Here is a 22,422-nt window from a genome sequence, read left to right on the forward strand (position 1 = left end):
TACTTACATGATATGATTTAGCAGCAGACCAAAGCACACCAGGAGCCCTGGAGTTTTCTGGCCAGGGTGCTCTAATATGCCAATCTAGCTTAGTCAAGATAATGGACCTACAGCCCACCATCCCCCACCTAATGCACTTTCAAAAAGGAATACAGGAGGCTCAAGCCTAACACTCCTTGTGAAAGTTAAAGCATACTTTTCACTCATACAAAACACACTTCATCCCTGCAATCCCCCCCTACCCTCCACAATCTAAAAAGCTGTGCTTTTTTGTTATACTTCACCTCACTTAACATATCACCTAAGAGAAAATGTCTCCTCTGCTCCTGAAGCCTCAAGGGATACACACATCACATATCCCAGGAAACATCAGATTCAACACAGTGGCCAGAGGAGGGTGGATCTGGTGGCACATCATCAGGGGGCCAGCTGTCTGAACCAGGAAGAGACAGTCAGCTCCTGATAATGCCAGAAAGGAAGCAGTCACTTTTATATCACCATTGCATACTAATATTGGATGCGCACCACCTGGAACGCTGCCTTTTCTTATGCTTGAAAGTGGTATTAACAAGAAAAAGCTGGAAGAGCATTTTGCAACTTGTTAGGTTAATTGGCAACAGGTCAGTAATCTGATTAGGCATCAAAAGAGAATCTTAGAGAGTCAGAGTGTCTCCAAACTAAAATGGGCAGAGATTCACCAATTTGTGAAAAGCTACATCTAAAAATTGTCGAACAATTTCAGACTTATGTTCCTCAATGTTAAATTGCAAAGTTATTTAAATATCATCTACAGTACATAATATCATAAAAAGATTCTGAGAATCTGGAGAAATCTCTGTGCAAGGGATAAGGTCAAAACACATTATTGAATCTAAATCACTGCAAAATTCACTCAAATAGCAGACACTTTTGATCAAAGGATCAAAGAATGGCAATGCTGGATTTGCGGGCATGCAAGCTATTTTTTTTTAGGACAACCCAGTGGATATGGTAATAAGGTAAAGAAAAGAAAAACAAAACTGTATGGGGGGAGTGAAGTTCCTCTTTAGGATGTACATATTAGCGAGGGTTTGGTAATTCTGAGGCACATAAAGTCATGCCAAGTTTATTAGGTTCATTAAGCAGGACTCCTTCTCCTGTATAAATGGAGGCAAAACACCAGGTATCCACCTAACTCATATATACAAAAGCGTAGAGGTGGATGCCTGGTGGTTTAGCATTTTAACAGGGGGCATAGAACTCCTTCCCAGCCAGACAGGCTGAGATCCATTGTGAAGATTTACCAGAAGATGAGAAGGATGAACTTCCTTGATTCCAGAGCCACCAGTCTGGAGACTATCTGGTCCTTAGTGACACATGAAATTGGTCTGTCCAGGAAATTGTTTAACTTGTCCCAGATGACAGAATGACAAAGTGAAAATAAGCAAACGGAAATGCTTTGAAGGAGGCTACAATGAGGACCAAAACACTCATTCATTCCATTCATAGGGATGATACAAGAGCACAGTGGGACTAATACTGGGCCCAGCACTTTGGTGAACACAGTGCAGACATAAGGCCAAAGGGCAGGACAATAAACTAGTAGTGTAGGGGCCCTACAAAAATATAAGGAAACTGACAGGCTGGAAAAAAGGGGGAATGTAAGTACGCATCCCTGGCAACCACAGCCAGAAAGTCTCCCTGGTAAAAGAGAGTGATGACAGGCCTAGTGGATTCCATGCAGAGTTTCCAAGCTCACATGAAGTCATTTGAAGCTTTGAGATCCAGGTTGAGCGGATGCTACCTTTGGGTTTGGGGACAGTGAATAGGTTTAATTAAAATCCTTGAAACCATTCTGTCACAGGAACTGGGGTAATGACAACTTCATCCAGATGACCAGAGAGAGCCTAACGGAGATCTGCTAATCTGTGTGATGACACAGGAAGGTTGGAGGTGAGAGTCCAAGGGAGAATAGGAAGTAAAACTCCAGTTTATAGCCCTGGGTTTGAGTCGGAGTTATCCAAGTGTCTGAGATGCAAGCTGTTCAAGTATCTACAAAGGTTAACAAACAACCTCCACTCTGGAAAGTGCAGAGGACGGTTTGTCTGAGTATTCAGTAGAAACTGAACCCCAGAAGCGAAGGAGAAGTTTCTTGACAGATAAAGTGGGAGAAGGCTTTGTAATCTGTTCCTTCTGTTTTCTCTGCTGAGGAAGTGGGTACTCTTTCTTCCACTAGTCTCCTTTAAAATGGTATCAAGAGCCCTTAAAACTTCATGCGGATCAAATTCTTCTTGGATAAGGGTTCCGCAGTCCAGCACTTTAGTTAAAGTGCCCTATGCATGTGCACTGACAGGAGCCCTTCTCAGAAATAAGAACTGTAACAACTGATGTTTAAAGCTACAGCCTTTTGTTCAATGCATTCCATAATCAAGGGATCAACCACAGCAGTGGTAGGATTATATTTAAGGGATTGTAAACACTCAACTATGATTTGGCACAGTAAAGTCATGGCCAACATGAGTTGAAGACACGGCCCACAGGTGAGAACAGAGTTCTAGAGAGTGCTTATAATAACTTACTGGTTGTTACAGGTGCATCCTCCACCACTGTAGTAGTCGCTTTGTTAAGGTGGGGCACTGCCAGATCCACACTGGAGTGTACCACTTTTGTACAAAATCCACCCCAAATGGGAACCAATGTTGATAAGTGTGGGAGAGGGGAGCAAATAGCTTGTAAGAGTTTCAGAAAGGAGTTGAAACAGCAGGTGTAGTGGGAAAGTCTTTGCATCCTTTGTGAAGGACCCAGAACTGCAAACACAGGTAGAAGCAAAACCCTACTTTTCACTTGCGAAAGACTAATAGATGTTGATAAGCTCCAAATATGAGAATTTATAATGGAACCACAAAAGAAAATAACAAAATCATGTCAAAATGTAAACAAATTACTCTATATGTTGTCTAACCCTTCCCGTTTAACTGCCTTGCTGTGTCAACTTGGAAATGCAGGAGTTTAAAAGAAATGTGAACAAAAGGGGATAGCAAAAGGAAAATTCTTCAAATGTCAAAATGCCAGGTCTGTGCCAAAAGTGAAATAAATTTATGTTACAGCTTAAGAACTATTTTCATTTAAATTGAGCAATTTCTTAATTAAATAAACATGCTTGCGCTAATGGTTATGTTAATCCCATTAATGAATGTCAAGAAATAAACTACTTAGGACAGTTTTCAGGCAGATGCAGTATGCTGACAATAAAGGTCAGAAATCCACTTCAATTGTAATTAACTGAATCTTTCCATAAAATAAATAATGGGCAGCTAAGCAGTTCTGTGGAAACACAGACATGGTACTATTTAAGATTATATGTAACGTTGAATCTCAGACTAAATTAATATTGTCTACATACAAGAGGCATGTGTATTCTTATTTAAATCTTGTTGTCCATTGTGTTTTTCTTCCAGACTTGCAGTAATCTGCCATGGAACAACTTTTGCTCTTTGCCTCTGTGCAAGAAGTTCCTGTAATAAAGGACAATTCCTGCTGCACTCTCCCAATGGTCAGGGTGACTGGCCTTGTATCTGTCCCCTGTAGTTTTATGCAGGCAGTCTGTAGTGGGAGGACATGCTCTATCCCACCCTCAGCCCTGTTCTCTGCACTGGCTATGTACAGTTTGGTGATGTCAGTGCAACTGGGTTTTCAAAGGCATTAGGTGCACACAAAGTGCATTTATAGCCCGTAAGGCTATTAAGTATTTGTATAAAGTTTTTGCACCTGGAGTTCAACTATAAATGTGATTTTATTATCAATTAGTACACAATTAAAGTGTAATTCCAGCCAAATTCTAACCAAGCCTAAACCTACTTCCACCCCCATATACTTACCTATTCTGAAGTTGCTCTGGTCCAGTCATGATTGGGTCCCAGTGCCGGCTTCAGTGAAGAGAAGGGACAGGCGACGGATGCCCCATAGTAAGCCTATGGGTGACCTCTTTGCCCAGATTGTGCTGCTGTTGTCAGCGATTTCTCTTCTACACAGACGCCATCGCTGGAGAGATCACATGACAACACTTGAGTGACTTCAGAATGGGGAAGTATAAGCATTTTTTCTTTCACAGGGTAGTTAGGATCGTCTTAGAATAGGAGTGGGGGTAGGGTTAGGCTTACTTTGAATTTGACTGGAATTCCACATTAAGAACTAAAATTCACCAGATACTATGGTAGTCTAGCTCAGTGGTTCTCAAACTTAGTCCTCAAGTACCCCCCAACTGGCCATGTTTTGGAAACTTCCTTTAGATAAAATATCTCTTATCAATACAATGTCAATGATACTGATTGAAAGTAGCTGTGCAAAGTAAAACATGGCCCTTTGGGGGTACTCGAGGACTGAGGTTGAGAACCACTGGTCTAGCTTACCCATATTAAACAGTTTTAAGGGTGTATAGTGGGATCTCAATACAATATAAGATTGAGTCCATCACATAGTCATATAAAATGAGGTTTGTATAGCCGAGTCCAAAATACCTTTCCATAGCTCTCCCTCAGTAGGTTTCACATTCTTCTCCTATTTATTCATAACTCTACAGGGATAAGCTTTAAAGAGTAACTCCACTTTTGTTTAGAAAATAAACATTCCCCTCTGGCTGATCTATGTACAGGGATTTTAACAAACTTTATTGCAGATTCCTACCTTTTGTTGTTCTGAAGAAATAGCATCAATATAGTTTGCCTGTGTCCATTTGCAAGGTGGATGTGAATGGGGGTGACTTTATAATCATCAATCAGTTGCTGCACTTACAGGGTTCTAATTTGGTGGCAGGGTCTGCATCTCTTTAGATATGATTTCCCTTTGGCAGGAGTTCACCAAAAATGACATTTTTGTTGCAGGGGATGCCCAAAATCTGACTTTGTATTTTAGTGCAATTCTGGGAAAATCAGTAAGCCAATTATACAAGCAGGAAATTATATTTCTGGGGGGTGTTCTGTACACCATTTATATACAGAACGCCTCCAGGTTGCCACATTGCATTTTACAGAAAATTACGTATTGAAAATGAAAAGGAACATTTTAATAACAAGCCATTAAAATCTGACATGTGAAGCAATTTTATATGCTATTTTTTTTCCCCATGAAAGTGGAGTTACCCAAGGTACTTTGAAAATAGCAGAGCAACAATTTGATATAAACCTTTTGTTCGTCCTGGTACTCTGGATATGATAAAAATAGCAGAATGGCTTAGATGCCATCCATCCTCATTTATTTGGGCTTGTATAGCATGCTTAAAGTGGAACTATACTTACCTTCACTCCAACACTGCGGTGTGCTGGAGTGCCCCGCCGGCCACTGTCATCTGCGGCCAGTTGTCTTCCAGGTACCAATCTCCACCCGTTTTATTTGGCCACACCGAGGTGATGTCACTACCGCACAACTATATACTGAACAGTGCATCTCAGTGTTTTTAAGAAGCTGTAAGTTTTTAACTAAATTTACTACACAAGAGGAGGATCTTTCTATGTTACAGTCTCCCTGCACTTGGCACTTAATGAGCATCTGGAGCATTGAACATCTGTGAGCATGGAAACCACACACTCATACCTGGCTAGGAGTTAACAGGTAAAGCTGACGGCTTTTGTAAGGCATCTTCCCTCCTGTTGAGTGTTCCCACAGCAAGCAGCTTGCTATGGGGGCACCCAAGCCCAGCTGCAACTCCCTGTGTCCATTCAGACATGGGGCCGTGACCCAGCCCCGCTCCCTCTCTTTCCTGATTGGCTGAGTTTGATTGACAGCAGTGGGAGTAAATGGCGTCGCTGCGGTGCCTCAGTCAATGAGGAGGGAGAGTCCCAGACGACCAAGGCACTCGTGGACATCGCTGGATAGAGATGGGGCTCAGGTATTGGGGGGCTGCTGCACACAGAAGGCTTATTATCTTGATGCACGAAGATAAAAAAAATCTTCTGCCTTTACAACCACTTTAAATAAAATACACATTTCAGGGTCTCCAATTAATGACCTAATGATGGCAGAAGATTTACTGCAACATTACATGCCCAATAACACAACGCATTGACCTAAACTGCAAAAAAACACACAATAAAAGAAAAGGGTTCCATCAACAGGTATCTTCACATGCGCTTCTTGGCACATACCAAGATTAGGAGCCAGAAAAACAAACGCAAGTCTTACCTTTATTATTGTATACATCTAGATAATTTGGTGCTGAAAATATTGTAATTAGGGAGGGGAAGCCTGTTGTTTGGCTTTTTCTATACATACGATACCTGTGAAAATGATAACTAGATATAATTATTATATTTTTAACATTTTCATCTAAGGAATCTTCTAGAGAAGACTCTCTCCTAAAAAATATATGAAATATTCTACCTTTAAAAAAAGATTTTACTCATTTATATGTTAAAGCTATAATCCAGGCAAACAAAAAAAAAAGAAAAAAAAAAACACAATTGCAATATGTATATGAGAGCTGTTTTACCCGCTAAAGAATTTGTATTTTCATGCATCAAGTCCTTACAAAAACCTAACAGAGAATACAACCAGACTGGTGACCTGGCATGTCTTCTGAAGTCAATAAAACGTGGTCATCTCCTTGCAATCAGCTGTTGACTGGCCAGCGACTGAGCAGCATTAGCCAATCTCTTAGTTCTATTCTCAGCAGATTACATGTCAGCATATATATGTGCAGCGGTCTATTGGAAAGTTCTGAATTGGTATCAATTTCACAGAAATTTGATAAAGGTGAATTGAATATACATTTATTTTACCCAAAAACATTAATCTACCTGTAAAAATCATTATATGGTCAGACAATACAGTTCCTTCCCTCCTTGCCATCCTTTAGGGACCCAAAGTATAAATAGCTGAGACTAGTACAAGGGCACCTTTCCTGGTGGTAACAAAACCGCGGAAGTAGAAGCACATTGCAACACCTTCAATTACATGTCTATTTGAAGCCAGTTCACTGTATGACGAGTCTCTGATTATGCCAAAGAGGCCTCTGAACCCCATTCCTCCACCATTCTATTGCCAACTCAGTACTGGCCAATAGCAATGCACAAAACCTAATTACTGTACCACTGGTACTGCTACCAAAAAAATTTAGACATTTGTGAAAAACAATTATCTAAAGCACCTAACTGATTTTCTAAATAGCCCTTTGTTATTCTATAGACAAAAGGAAAAGAGACCCGTGCAGAGGAGCCAATAGTGTAGTATGTCAAAGCAAGGATAACTGTATTAAACAAGATAAGGTAAAAAGCACTCAAGAGGGGCTGGAAAGAGGGCACAATGCAGAACAGTTCTGCAGGCAGTTAAAGTCCTTAGTAAAGCTCAACCCTGGCCAGGGGGATTGGTGAGCACCCATGATGGCAGAAGGAGCCACTGTAAAAATGAAGGAACTCCCGCCCACAGGAGTGACATAACAGTGGTAGCTAGTGTCATGCAGGGACACAATTCTGCAAAGTTTTTCCTTTCATCGACCTCTGGTTGGCTGATAAAGGTATGTCAAACCAAGGATATTTTTTAATAAAATTATGCTTGCTTTTACATACTACGCTATTCGCTCCTCTGCGCTGGTCTCCTAGCTGCAATGGACTGCCTTTAGCATCAGAATTTAACTCTAGTGCCACTACAGATTATATTTAACTATGATTTGACAGCACCTACTGTATATTTCATTATGCTTTGAGAGCACTTTTATTACCCAATTTGTTATTTTTATTATTCAATTTTTTTATCCTGATAATATCCTTCTTGCGTTAAAGGTTCGGCTAATATCACTATGTCTGCTCAGTGTTCTAGGTCTTCTATTGCTTCAGGTCAGATCACATTAAGTTGTTTAGCAAATCGCACACTAATTATTTTTTGGGTTGTGTATCTTCATTTTGGCACGTGTAAGAGTCTATATTAGAATTCAGTTAATGGGTTTACCGTCAGCTCTAGATATTTAGAGCTGGGTTGATTGCATGAAGTGTAGTTTTCTTCCTTTTGTGATTCTATAGCCTAGTCAGTAGACAATATGGAGAAGAAATTTAGTAGTCCGGGGGGTTTATTTACTAAAGGCAAATACACTTTGATCTGAGGGGAACTTGCAAGGAAAATAAACATCATTTTTGCTTGTACGCGATTGGATGATACAATCAGCAGAGCTTCCCCTCATTTCAGATCTTCCCCTCAGATCTAAAGCGACTGCACTTCCAAGTGCACTTGTAGTGCAAAGTGGATTTGCCTTTAGTAAATCAACCCCTTAGTCTATTACTGATCAGAGGCAGAAGGTAAAAGAAACAAGCTATAGCCAAACATGGTGGCAAGTTTCTAGAAGAAAAAAAAATCTTACCCAGCATCTTGGGCTTCATGAGCTCGAAGTATAGATAACAAGTTATTGTGCTGAAGGAATTCACAGACAGCTGGATAGCTTTTAAAAGAAAACAAACAGAGTTATTAGGATGGCGCATTCTAATTTTTCTAAATGCCATCTTAATTAACATCAGCAGTTTTTGTTATTTAGAAAAATGTGAAATCAATCCAACATTTACTGTAAGTGATTTAATTTGAACCAAGAAAGTGAATTTTGCTAAATACATTATATGCTGGTTTATCACTTGCAGTATCATCACCATCCCTATGAATAACTAATCCAATTCAAGAAATTTTTTTGAAGTTTCAAACATTTTTTCCCCCACATCAGTCCACCTGATCATGCACACTGACTATAACATTTCCACAGACAAGGTTCTACTTCTTAAGAAGAGAATGTGATTTTCACAAACATTCACTGGTGCAGACTCAGTAACTCCCATTTAAAAGCCTTGGGTCTGGGGGTGTGGCTTGGTGCATTGAGAAGTTAGACTTGTGTAGCAGCTCCTGGTCCCTTTGGTCTCTCTAGAACACAGGTGTCAAACTGGCGGCCCTCCAGCTGTTGCAGAAAACTACAAGTCCCATGAGGCATTGCAAAGGCTGACAGTTACAAGCATGATTCCCACAGGCAAAGGCATGATGGGACTTGTAGTTCCGCAACAGCTGGAGGGCCGTCAGTTTGACACCCCTGCTCTAGAAGGTCCCAGCCTGACCAGACACGCTCAATCTGCACAATGAGCAAGCAGCAACTGAGAGAAGAGAAGCATTGTGATGGGGGATAGACACCACCATGAGATATAAAAGATTTATCCACCCACTCCTCCACTGCTACTAAAAACAATCAGCCTCCTAAGATGCCAGCTTCTTCTACTCCCCCTACAGAGAACAATGCAGATACAGAGGTGAGCTCCAAGGGTCCATGAGATCAGCCAGACTCTCCACTCGCCCAAGAAGCTATTCACAAACTCAAGAGATGGATGGGACTTGGTGACACATATAAAAGCATTACCTACCAAGATGGGCTTTGAATAGTATGTAAGGTGCATAGAAAACACATACAGGCAAGAGATTAATTAAGTGAAGCAGAATTTGGGCATGAGAATGGAAGATATTGAACAAACAGCTGATAGTCTTGCCAGAACTCTGAAATCACATGAGGCCCTAAACAACCACAGTGTTCTCACACAACAAATAATGTATCAACAGGATGATGTCAAAATAGAAATTGTTGCAACAATTTTACAATTCGGGGTGTTCCAGAATCTTCTGAAACCAAATACATAGCCCTGCTATTAAAGTCATATTTCATCATCTTCTCCTGAAGCCCAAAGATTCACACATTGAAATTGATTGTATGCACAGAGCCCTTGGCCCCATGAACCTATATCCTGCATTTGTCAGAGACGTTATTTTCAGAATTCACTATTACAGGGTCAAAGAAGAAATCATGTGTGCAGCTAGCACCTAAGATACCATCCTCTTTTATGAAACTCCAGTCATGCTCCTCCTTGTCTCACAAAATCCTGACCATTAGACATTCTCCTAAATCCCTCACACAAGTTCTTCAAGTTAAAGACATCAAATACAGATGAGGGTTCCCTTTTCAGCCAATTCACCATGATGGGTAAAACAACTTTTTTTTCCCCACGCCCTTGGAGACCTCCCAAACTTTCAATGTATGTTTGTGCTACCTCAAATTACTATGATACTATGACAGACTGGCCCCTTGCAGCTACTACTTCTGGTTTCCCAATTGTACTAATAATGGCAAAAATGGTAACAATGGCAGCGTCAACAGAAGGAGAGGAGATCCTATTCTTCCTCTCAAAGGGCTCTGGACAACTAATACATTTTATTATATCTCACTACCACAGTTCTCCAATCCATTTATCATTTGCTCCCGTTGCAGTATTTGGTTATTCTAGTTCATAACCACCCACTGGTTCCAATGGACTTAGTCACTACATATTGTGCTGACCCACCTTTGAAATTGTCTGCTGTGTTGGCAATGCTGTGGATCAGGCTGTATTGTATATTAGTCACAAAGAGATCGATCCACCCCAGGGATTATGATATATATACAGGCAGGGCTTTTTTTCTCAAACAATAGGTGCTGGAACTCAACCACGACCCCCCAAAACCCCTCCCCCCCACACACACCCTCCAATTCACATCAAATAGTGGGTATGGTCATATTTCAGAAACAGTAGAAGGGTCATAAAGGGGCATTAAATATCAGGATTGCATTGCATACAGAGTTCAGAGTTAATGGGGCTTACACACAGAGTGCAGAGTTGTCACTTGTAAACCCAGAAACCAGACTTCTGTGTTTACAAGTGATTGTGGTAAGCAGGCGCTAAAGGGTCTGAGCTAGAGGTGGTGGAACTGAGTTCCACCAAGTTCCCCCTGAAAAAAAAGCCCTGTATACAGGTGCTGGCTGCCTCTATTTGAGAGGTTAAAAGTCTGGTAAGCCCAATACTTGCGTGCCTCCTCTCCACGGTTTGTGAAACCAGGATTTGGATGGCACATTGTTTTTCACTTTTCATACTGACGGATATGTTGCACTTTAATTGATTGATTTCACTGACACCGCAATCCCCCCCCCCCCCCCCCCTACACACACACACTTTTTTTCCTCCTATTTGGAGCTATATTATTGGTCCTGTGACTATTCTAAAATTTTAGACATCAGTTTTTTCCTGGCAAAATATTTACCAGGACAAGCGAGAGTGTATCTTGTAAATGTAGGCATAGCAAAAAACCTGCAAAGAGATTCTTCCTCTTCTCCACTCAATACAAAATTAGAAATTAATAATTTCTAGGAAAAGTGTAGAAAAAAAACTATTTCATGGGACCACGAACAAGTGGGCAACTATTTTATTGTACTTGAATTGACCTCATTGTCCAAAAAACTTCATGTTATAGTGGGAATTTCCTAAAATACATTAACTTGGTATTTTTTTCCCCAACATGAGAGAGTATGAATAAAACGATATAAAATAACTTTGGTGTAATTACTACGCAGAATATAATTTTTTTCTGTTAATATGAATAATTACATCAAATTAACCATTTACCTACTTTGTTATCAATGAGTCACTTACTTGCAATCTTTAACCTAGCACCCTTTCATTATTTCAAGCTGTAACCACAGGGAGGTATTAGGGAACAGCTTGTGCCATAGTGAATCTTTCCAGGTTCAAGAAGACTTATTTGTTTTTTTAGGACTAAAGTATAATAGGTACTCACCACACTACTATTTACAATGAACTACTGCTTGATGCTAAGCACTGGTATGTGCTCCCAAACCAAAAAAAAAAAGTGCAGCTCTACTTTACTAATCAATAACTTAACAAAAAAGGTGGAACCCTCTAAATACCAGGGTTTCCAAACTTTTTTCAAAGAGGGCCAGATTTGATGAAGTGAACATGCGTGAGGGCCGACCATTTTTCCTGACATTCTTTCCTGGCTGTGTGTGGTGAAGAGATGAGCTCAGTTGTGTTATTTGGATATACCGTATTTATTGGCATATAACACGCACCTTCACTTTAAGAGGGACGTTTCAGGAAAAAAACTTAAATAAAAAAAAATAAAAAGAACTGAAGCAAAGGGTTGTGCCCATCTGCAGCCTCACAAGTGCCTCACAAGTATCATGAATGCAGCACTCCCATTGCCATGAACGCAGCACCACCATTACCATGACTGCAGCACCCCCATTGCCATAAATGCAGCACCCCCCATTGCCATAAATGCAGCACCCCCCATTGCCATGAATGCAGCACCCCCCATTGCCATGAATGCAGCACCCCCCATTGCCATGAATGCAGCACCCCCCATTGTCATGAATGCAGCACCCCCCATTGTCATGAATGCAGCACCCCCCATTGTCATGAATGCAGCACCCCCCCCCCCATTGCCATGAATGCAGCACCCCCCATTGCCATGAAGGCAGACTCACCATTGCCATCGGTGCAGCCCTATTGATGCCCATCTGCAGCCTTGGAGGGGACAGGGAGGGGGGTGGGATGAGCGCCAATAGATTACATACAGGAGAATATTTTTTCTCGGCGGCCTCTTTAATATAAAGTCTGCCTCCTATGATGGACAGAACAGTCGTCCAATGGCAGCGCAGGAGACGGGACTTAGTATTACAGAGGCTGCCGTGTAAACGGGAAATTCTCCTGTGTGTACGGCACTCGTCCCGCCCCCACCCTGTCCCCCTCCAAGGCAGCCAGCATTTATATCTTATGTGGCCCCCGGCACTCAGGGATTCATTGTGGGCCACAAAAGATATACATGTCCAAATTACCAGGTGGGCCATTTGAAACCAGATCGCAGACCGGACTTTGGACATGCCTGCTCTAATGTATGGTATTCTCAATAAACTTGAATATTTCCACAATACAAGTCTCTGTGCTTTGTGACTAAACACATAGTACACATCAAACTGAAAATAAAACATAAAAAAATTTAACTTAGCAGGGATGATGGAAACCCCCTCCTATAGATATTCGCAATACAAATTATCCTCAAGGGCAATAAGCTTTTGCAAACTCCCAGCGGGTCTTCATGTGTTTTGCACTGAGGAGTGGCTTCCGTCTAGCCACCCTGCCATAAAGCCCAGGTTGGTGGAAGGGCTATAGTGATGGTTGTCCTTCTGGAACATTGTCCCATCTCCACACAGGATCTCTGGCACTAGAATGACCATCGGATTCTTGGCCATCTTTCTTACCAAGTCTCTTCTTCCCATTTGCTCAGTTTGGCCCGGCGACCAGCTCTTGGAAGAGACCTGGTTGTGACAAATATACTATGGAGGCCACTGTGCTCTTGGGAACTTTCAGTGCAGCAGATTTTTTTTTGTAGCCTTCCCCACATTTGTGCCTTGCAATAATCCTGTCTCTGAGCTCTGCAGGCAGTTCATTTGACCTCATGGCTTTTGATCTGATACAGTATGCATTGTCAGCTGCAAGGCCTTTTATAGAGAGACGTGTGCCTTTCCAGATCATGTCCAATCAATTACATTTACCACAGGTGGACTCCAATCAAGGTGTAGAAACATCTCAGCAATGATCAAGAGAAATAAGAGGCACCTGAGCTAAATTTCAAGTGTTGTTGCAAAGGGTCTGAATACTTATGCCAATGCGAGATTTCAGTTTTTTCTTCTTAATTTCAGACATTGCTGAGTGAAGATTAATGAGAAAAAAAAAAAAGAAAACTGTAGTGCACAACTGCAACATAACAAAATAGAAAAGTGAAGAGGGTCTGATTACTTTATTAATGCACTGTGTAAAGCATTAGCCAGAGTTTTCCTTTTTTACCATAATTACATCTAAGACTTTCAAAGCAGGTTATAATTTCATTGGTGGGAGCCAACTTGAGTCTGTTGAGGTTGTGCTTGGGAATTTCTCTCCTGCATCTATAGCAGGAATTTCCAGGGAGTAAGGTAGACTAGTGTAACGCAGCAATGCTTGAATGACAGGCTGATGCCCTGAGCATGGTAGGCTATGTCTACCTGTGTGCATCTCAAGGTTTAATTTTCAAGTTTTGCTAGAGGGCATTTGTAGAGTTTTTTTATCAATTGAATTTGATCTTGCTAAGTATCTAGTTTAGATAATACTGTGCTTAGTACAGTTCTTTAAACTTCATTCCGTTCAAGTTGAAATCTCTTGTATAATAAGCAGATCAAAGTGTTGGCAGAGAGCTTACAGAGGAATATATAAAAGCTTTCACATAAAGACATGTATTAAAGCTTTCAATGCAAATTCAAATAGAATTTTAAACATAACTGTTTACAATGGACCTTTTTACTTCATCACTGCCAAGTTCGTTAAATTCTTATCATGTAGTGTTAGAACAGCAGGTGACTTGGATAGCACAGAACTGAACTCACATGCCGTTTTTATTGGCTCTAGCAGATTATTATCTAGAAAACAGTCAAACTAATACTTATGTAACCTTACAAACAACAGATTTTTAATTGCTTGGTAGACAAACTGATCTCCTTAAACCACACTGCAATTTTATTTATTTGGGAAAAAGTCATTAGAATAATTGCCTCCCTAGATGTGAATAGAACAGGTGATTATTTCCTCACTCATGACTGGGAGGCTGGTTCTTTCTTTTTTTTCTTTTATAGCATATCTAAACCTAAGAACAAAAACCTAATATTGCTTACCCTCATTTTTTTACCTGGTGATCCTGCTAGTTGCATATTTTCTGTCATAGGATGACAATGTCCACTTTTAACCCACACCTGCAAAATCATCTGCCTATTTGCAGCCACACCCATAAAATCATGCCCCCATTTGTAACATGCCCTGAAATAATTTGTCACAGACTTTTACAGACCAAATGCCTTGGGCACCACGAGCAGAGGAAGAAGGTAGCAAGCTGTGGCAAATTATGAGTGTGGCCAATTTATGTTGATAGTGGGAGGAGTTGAATATTGGTGAATATAACCTGAGCCTATGCTGCCTTGGTTTAGGAGTAAGTAACAGAGACAGTAGGGTTCAGGAGTAAGTAACACCAAGAGAGTAGGTATCAAGAGTAAGTATTGCAGAGAAAGCAGAAGTGAGGAGTAAGTAACCGAGAGACTGAAGGGGTCAGGAGTAAGTATCGCAGAAAAAGCAGTGGTGAGGAGTATGTAACGTAGAGAGCGAAGGGTCAGGAGTAAGTATTGCGGAGAAAGCAGGGGTGAGGAGTAAGTAACCTAGAGAGTGCAGGGGTCAGGAGTAAGCAACGAAGAGTGCAGAGATCAATCAGGAGTAAGTAAGGCAGAGGAGGCTGGAGTCAATTCAGAAGTTCAGAAGTAGGAGCTTGTTCCCACTAGATATGGTCTCTAAAAAGTGATCTGTGTTCAGATTGCTCTTTTGTGAGCATTTGACAGGTGGTTAGAAGGTGTTGCATCACCTCCTCACTGCCTGCTTTAACCCTTTGATCCCCACACTAACACATCACAATGAGTAAATAATGCAGAGGGAGTAGGATAAGTCAGGATAAATGCATTGGTCAGGTTAGGAACAAATAATGAACATGCTGCAAGTAAATAGGTACAGCTACAGTATATTTAAAATATGCAAGACCTCGTCCCTTGGCTTGGTGTCGGCTCACTGGTTGTGCCTGGTTTCCTCCTATTGAAAGTCCACCACGTCCTCCTTCCCGGTCAAGCAGAAAGACAACTGCTGGTAGACCTGATGTTTTCTCCTAGGAACCTGGCAGCGTAGAATTAATCATGTAGTGCACACATGCCACGTCAATAGCTGCACTGCACGTTAGTCTGGCAACTGTGCATGTGCACGTGGCTCCACCACTGCTGGTTTGCACTGACACTCACACACTACTGTTAGGTTTGGAGTCTGTGCACTGCAAAGTTTACTCTACATTGTCTGGTTCCCAGGTACGTTACCAGGGATGCTCATTTTCCTGGGGACAAACCCCATGAAACTGAGATGGATGGCATACATTTATGGAGGAGCAGCATTGTCGCCCTAGGACCATAAATGTATAAAACTACTACTTAACATTTCAGTGGGGTCTACAAATCAGGATTGGCACCATTACAATAGCCACCCCTATTCAATTGGTCTAGACCAGAGTTTCTCAACCAGACTTGTATGGAACCCTAGGGTTCCTCGAGAGGATGCTAGGGGTTCCTTGAGCGATTTCTGCCTCTCAGATAAGTTCCCACCGACAATATTGTTCTTTTTAGCTATCTGCAAGGGGGTGATCCTTCCCAATGATCAGTGTAAGGAACATTCTTTCCACTGATCATCACACTAATGTATCATGAGTTGTAGATATAGTACATTTTTAGCAGGGTTCCCTGAAACTGGAAGTTATTTCAAGCGTTGTTCTGTGTTGAAAAGGATGAGAAAGGCTGGTCTAGAAGAAAGGAAGGTTTTAATTACTAGCCAGGTCAAAATTTCCTGGCTGATAGCAACCGCAGCATATATATAAGCAAACAATAATAACACCAACAAAGCTTGGATAACGCTCATCATTCTGAAAATGTTATGTTATTAAATACTGAACCATTTTTACTGTAGAAAATGGAACAATCCTTTCCCAATTGAAGCATATAGAATGTAACACTGAAAATGGAAATTGTTGAACTCTCAGTAATTTTTTTTTAACTTTAACAATTATGACCTACAAATATACAATACTAAAAAAAGCCACCTTCAAAAAAAAATGTGTTTTTTTCTGAAGTTACAACTTTGTGCAATACTGATGTTAAATTCACAAAGTTCCATTTTTTAGCTAGAGGGCAGTATTACCTAACATGTTTTCCACTAAGCGTGTATAAATTACAGGCTAGGCTGCTACAGCCTTTTACAAGACATGCATATGTTATCTTCAGAACCAAAAAACATGCTTTACATCCGAGGTAAGCCTGATGAAAGATGGTTTCCCCATACGAGGCAGTACAGATTATTGATAAAGCTGCTTTACAGGGTTAAGCATAAATCTTTATTTCTGACAAACCAACAAAAAAAGTACTAACTATGCAGTCAGAAGGCCTAGTATAAAGCAGCCCTTCCAAATTGAAAAGGTCAATTTCCCTGGCAGCCCCATGCCATCCAAACATTTACCAGTAACAAAAGCATTAAAAGTAAAAATACTCATCTTGGTCCCAGGTGGAAGGCACGGTTGACTTTGTCATGCCTTACCGCTGACTCCTGGAATAGCTGGGGACTGAAAAGAATGTGTCCCAGCCCTTTGCAGGAATCAATTCTTGCAGGATTTCAGGTGGCTAGGTTGAAACAGTGAGTAGTGGTGACAACATCCACACCGTCTGGAAACTGGGGCCGAGGCGGGTTGTTTTTTTCGTGTTATTTTTAATGAAATCTTTATTGTAAAAAAAAATTGTTTGCAGCTTATTTCTTTAGGTGGGGAGAAGCTGGTATGGAAGGTCCACTTTGATAATCCATCAGAATTAGAATGAATTAGGTAGACCCTCACACTACAACAGCTGTTGGTACATTTTTATGTTCTCGTAGATGACATCTGAGACCTAATCTAAGCATGCGTTCTCAGTATTAAATGTGAATATTTACCCAATTACAAGAAGACTGGATTCACGTGGCTGTGGTGCACTACCGCTCACATGTAAACATGCGTTATGTTGTACATGAACATAGTTAAGGTCAGAAAGCCCATTCATTTTGAATGGGCTGACAATGCAAGAAACAGGTGCGCTACAAACCATAGATGGTTCACATGTACATTGTGGTGCACTAAAATGCAGGTCAGTTGTGGGACAACAATGCAATTTGTGCATTATCTCCATGCAGGTGTGAATCCAACATTAAAGATTGATAGTAGAAACTCAAAATGAGCTTGAAGCGACTAGCAGCACCAACACATATGCCTCCTTCTGATATGGACAAATTGATGTTCTCTGTAAAAGGAAAGTAAATTTAAAGTAGAAATAAGACTGTTTGGGACCTGAGGACTCTTGTCATAAACAGCTGAAAAAGATGGTCTATTAGCCAGTAAAAAATAATAAAAACTGTAGTATTGTAGTAGCAATAATAATAACCATCAGAATATTTTATACGATTACATAATTGTTAGTGCTACTGCGCCCAATTACACAACACATATACAAACTTCAAATTCTGCCTTTATTTTAAAGAACTACAAACCTCAGCTATGTAATCAGGTTTAAGCCCTCGTTCACACTGAATGCGGCTTTGAAATCGTGCAACTTCACCTGAAATTAGGCAATTTCAAAGCCATGTCAATGCGACTTCAGGTGCGAATTGGAAGGCATCTGTGTGGCTTCATGCAGAGACGTCTATCCAAGTCGCACCTGAAATCACCAAACGTAGTACAAGATCTACTTTTTCAAATTGATGTGGCACCGCAAAGTTGGCTTTGCACCGATTTGAACAGTGCCATTGCAGACAAGGTCAAATCGCATGACAAGTTGCTATGGTGTGAACAGGGGCTTAACTGAGGAGACATTGAAATTAAGGGTGCATTCACACCAGCAAATGGACCCACGCTCTGATTAGATGCAGGAACCCCCATTAGCTGCAGGGGGCAGCCCCACTAAAAGCAATGGGAGGCTGCCGAGTTTCGCAGCCTCTTGCTTGTAATTGCTCATGCAGCGATCAAATGCGAGTGATCGGCCCTGGATGTAGAATGCCTAATCGGAGTTTAGGTGCATTCACAGATGTTTGGCTTTTACTACATTTTGCAGCATTAACAGAGGAAGACCTATGGATAGAGCTTGGTGCCAAGATAGGGGTACGAAGGGTTTAGGAAACCAGTACGCATGCATAAAATGCATCTCTAAAGTAGACTTTTTTTTTTTTTACTGCCTAAAAGGTTATCTAGAAATTATCAAGAAATTCACAATTAAAAAAAAAAAAAAAAAAAAAAAGAAAGGAAACCATCTCATGCATTCATCAAGCACTAGTCTATTGCTTGTGATCTTCCCGTGACCAGCTAACCCAGTTTTCCTTGTCTGGTTGCTGGGTGGCCCGTTTCTGCACCCGAAAAGAAAATACATTTATTAAGTGACTCAGCTCTGAAAACTTTGCAAATCAGGTTAAACCCTGAGAGAAGAAAAGTGTTTTCTTCAAAGCAAACAAGCAAATTAGGAGAGACATCTTCTTTCATAAGTGCCAGGAACAAAGGGAAAGGCAACAGTGTATATTCTCTGATCAAAAGAAACGGTTTAAAAAGTTAAAGAAAATACATATCAGTACAGTCAGATAAAGCACTGACCTCATTATAATTTATGTGAAAATGAATTATCCACTGGCATTTAAGTTATGGTTAAGTTGTTTAGGCATTTATAGTAAAGCATATATGGTGAAAGCTGCTTTATGCAGGTGACCACAGTTATTAAAGTGGAACTATACTTCATCTGAGCACCACAAACCAAAAATGATATTTCATCCATTTTTAACATTCAAACCAAACTCCCCAAGCCATCCATGTCTTCATGCTTTATTTTTTTTTTTTGAGAAATCACTTTGAAAAACACCCCCCTAGCATTTCTGGCCATGGCTAGGAAGAGGATTCATGCAGCATTTACTTATTGGAATCCACCTGGCCTTAGCTCAGGCATGCAAGCAGGAAAGGGTGTGCTTAGCTGAGAAACCCCCTTCTCCCCTCCCGAGACTCCTGGGATGTATTACATTATTTGCCTAGGCCTGGAAACCAGGTAGTAACTAAAGAAATGTAAAAAAAAAAAAAAAAAAAAAAGTTTAAAACAAGCAAATAAGATATACTTTCCTATCCATTTACCAATGCTAAGATTAATGCATAAGGGTTAAAAATAGTCAATGTTGCTTGAGAGAGTGAAGTTCCACTTTAAGCTGATTGCAGCCTTTTGCATTACTAAAAGAACCCCACCCCCCACCCCCACCCACCCCCACAGCAGTATTAAATCTTCAGCCCCATTCCAGAACTCTCCATTCCAAAGATGTCTGTGGACAACCATGAGTACAGGCTCAGCAAAAGGAATTAATGCACTAATGCGCAGTGAACACATGGCGTAGTCAACAATATGGATTTCCTACAGTATATTCTAGTACATTTCTGCCTGATCTTTTTTATTAAAAGTGTTATGCCCCTGGACAATTTTTTAAAAAAGTGAAGGCCAAAAAAGACACACGTTCATCTAGTTTAACCAATAGAAAAATAGAACAAATAAATTAAAAACCTCCATATACAGAGATCTATATGGCAGCAGGTGACGGTGGCAAATGACATGTGGCATCTGGCAGCAGGTGATGATGGCAAATGACATGTGGCATCAGGTGACAGTGGCAAGTGGCATCTGGCAGCAGGTGATGGTGGCAAGTGACACATGGCATCTGGCAGCAGGTGACGATGGCGAATGACATGTGGCATCTGGCAGCAGGTGACAGTGGTAAGTGAAATGTTGCCCTGAGCCCTGTGCTGATACTCAATACATGGCTCTTTACAGAGGGAATGATCATTTTTTCTTTTTTTTTCAGGAAAAAGAACAAATCGATCTGCAGTAAAAAGCAGCATACACAGGAAACAGTTGATTCTCACTGACACTTTCTTTACACCCGGGGGGGTTGGGGCGTTGCGCAGTTTGCCCTCTTCGCCCTGGGCACTTAATGACCTTGCCCCGCCACTGTTCTTACGGGAGCCATTAACAATTTGCCCTTCTCTGCACCATCTCCAGTTCCCCAATATCCATTTTGTGAACTGGTGCCCAAAACTGATCTGCACATTCCAGGTGGAGTGTTACTTTGTACAGGGGCATAAATATATCTCTGTCTCTGGAGTCCATACCTCTTCTAGTTCATGAAAGTATTTTGTTAGCTTTAGAAACAGCAGCTTAGCATTGCATGCTGTTATTAAAGTGAAAGTCCAGGCGAAGTCCTATACTAACTAGCCTGTAGAGGAAAGATGGAAGGTCTGGTCACGTAACCGGCTCCCAGCAACAACTTCAGGAGTGAGGAAAGAGCAGCGACAACGACTGCATTGCCTGGGCAATGATGTCACCCATAGGCTTACTATGGGGTTTTTATTGTCGGCTGTCCCTCCTTTCCCCTGAACCCAGCGCTGGTACGTGATCACAAGACCTGACCTTGGAATAGGTAAATATGCACATCTTTCCCCTACAGGCTAGTTAATATAGGCCTTAGAATAGGGGTAGGTGCTGGTTTAAGATTTGATTCCTAATTCTAGACTTCCACCTTAAGTCTATGATCTACCAGAACACCCCCAGTTGTACAACTCGTAGGATGTATGATACATTCCTGTTTTAGCTCCCAAATGCATAACTTTACGTTTGGCAACATTTAGCTTCATTTTGCACCATGTCGCCCAATAAAACAGCGCATTCAGATCTGCCCGTAAGTCATTAGCTCTTTGAGGACACATGGGTATAAGCCATCTGGTTCCGCTGTTTTGTTCACCTTTATTTTGTCTGTTTCTGGACCATATCAGTTTTGAGCCATTGTGGTTCATTTGAGGTTGTGGCAATACTATCCCCCCATTATGGACATGAGCTTCACCATTTTCTTTCACACAATTTTTATTGGAGTTTTAACACACGAGTGTGCGAGAAGATAAAAAGTTACAAGTTGGTCTCTAAAAATTGAGTGTGTTTAATTTTTCAGTGTGTGCTTATTTACAATTTTAATTAAATCGAGTTATGGTCACTGCTAACCAGATGTTCTTTTGTATAAACATTTTTAATAAGCTCTGCATGCTTTGAGATTATGAGCTCCAACAAAGCATCTTGTCTAGTTGCGGCTTCTATAAACTCTACCACAAATACGTTTTTAAATTTCCACCCTTTCAAAGTTCCAGCAGTGCCTTTACACCAGTCAATTTCAGGGTAGTTAAAATCTCAAATTTTTACCATTGTCCTAGCCCTTGCAGACATTTCTATCTGTGTAAGGAACTGAGTCTCCTCAAGGGGGCCTGTAACACACTCCAATAAATAACTTTGCACAATGCACATCCCATATGCATAATCACTCATAATGCCTCAGTCCCATCACACACTCCATCAACAAGGTCCTCTATCACACTTACATTTTACGTAGAGACAGACACCTCCATCTCTTTGTTCTATCCTGTCTCTCCAAAAGAGAGCATAGCCAGGAATATTAACAGGCCAATCATATGAAGAATACAGCTAAGATTCAGCAATACCAACTAAATTCCAGTGCTCTTCATGCACCAAAGCTTCCAACTCTCAAATTTTGCTTGGCAGACTTCTGGTATTGCGAACAAGCACTGGAATCCATTGTCGCATTTTGAACTTGTCCATGTGTTAACCATATCTTTTTTGTGGTACAACAGAACTGTAAAAGCCAATGTTTGTTTGTAATATTGGAAACTCATCATCTGCTATAGCCCTATCTCCATTCCACCCTAATTTTACATCTGACTTCTCTTCACCTATTATATATTCTAACTTTCCTTCCCCCTTAATCCTAGTTTAAATCATCTTACAAATCATTTTCCAACCTTTACATAAACCTCATAAGTTGTACCCCAATGAAAAGTGCTCTAAAAACCCACAACCTTCCCTTTTAAACCAGGTTTTTAGCTATGTGTTTGGTTCTCTAA

General features: G+C 40.9%; 1 protein-coding gene across 2 annotated transcripts in view; it reads right to left on the reverse strand.

Annotated features, from left to right (window-relative positions):
• The window catches only part of PPP3CA (protein phosphatase 3 catalytic subunit alpha), a 374,245-nt gene that overhangs the window by 57,662 nt on the left and 294,161 nt on the right, over positions 1 to 22,422 (reverse strand). For both annotated transcript variants that reach the window (XM_073601573.1, XM_073601581.1), the window contains exons 7-8: positions 8,324 to 8,401; positions 6,157 to 6,251 (exon numbers count right to left, since the gene is read on the reverse strand). In XM_073601573.1, coding sequence (XP_073457674.1) covers positions 6,157 to 6,251; positions 8,324 to 8,401 — 173 coding nt within the window. The remainder of the gene's footprint in view (positions 1 to 6,156; positions 6,252 to 8,323; positions 8,402 to 22,422) is intronic.

Source organism: Aquarana catesbeiana, linkage group LG01, assembly GCF_042186555.1.
Source record: "Aquarana catesbeiana isolate 2022-GZ linkage group LG01, ASM4218655v1, whole genome shotgun sequence".
In the NCBI taxonomy this organism is placed as follows: Eukaryota; Metazoa; Chordata; class Amphibia; order Anura; family Ranidae; genus Aquarana; species Aquarana catesbeiana.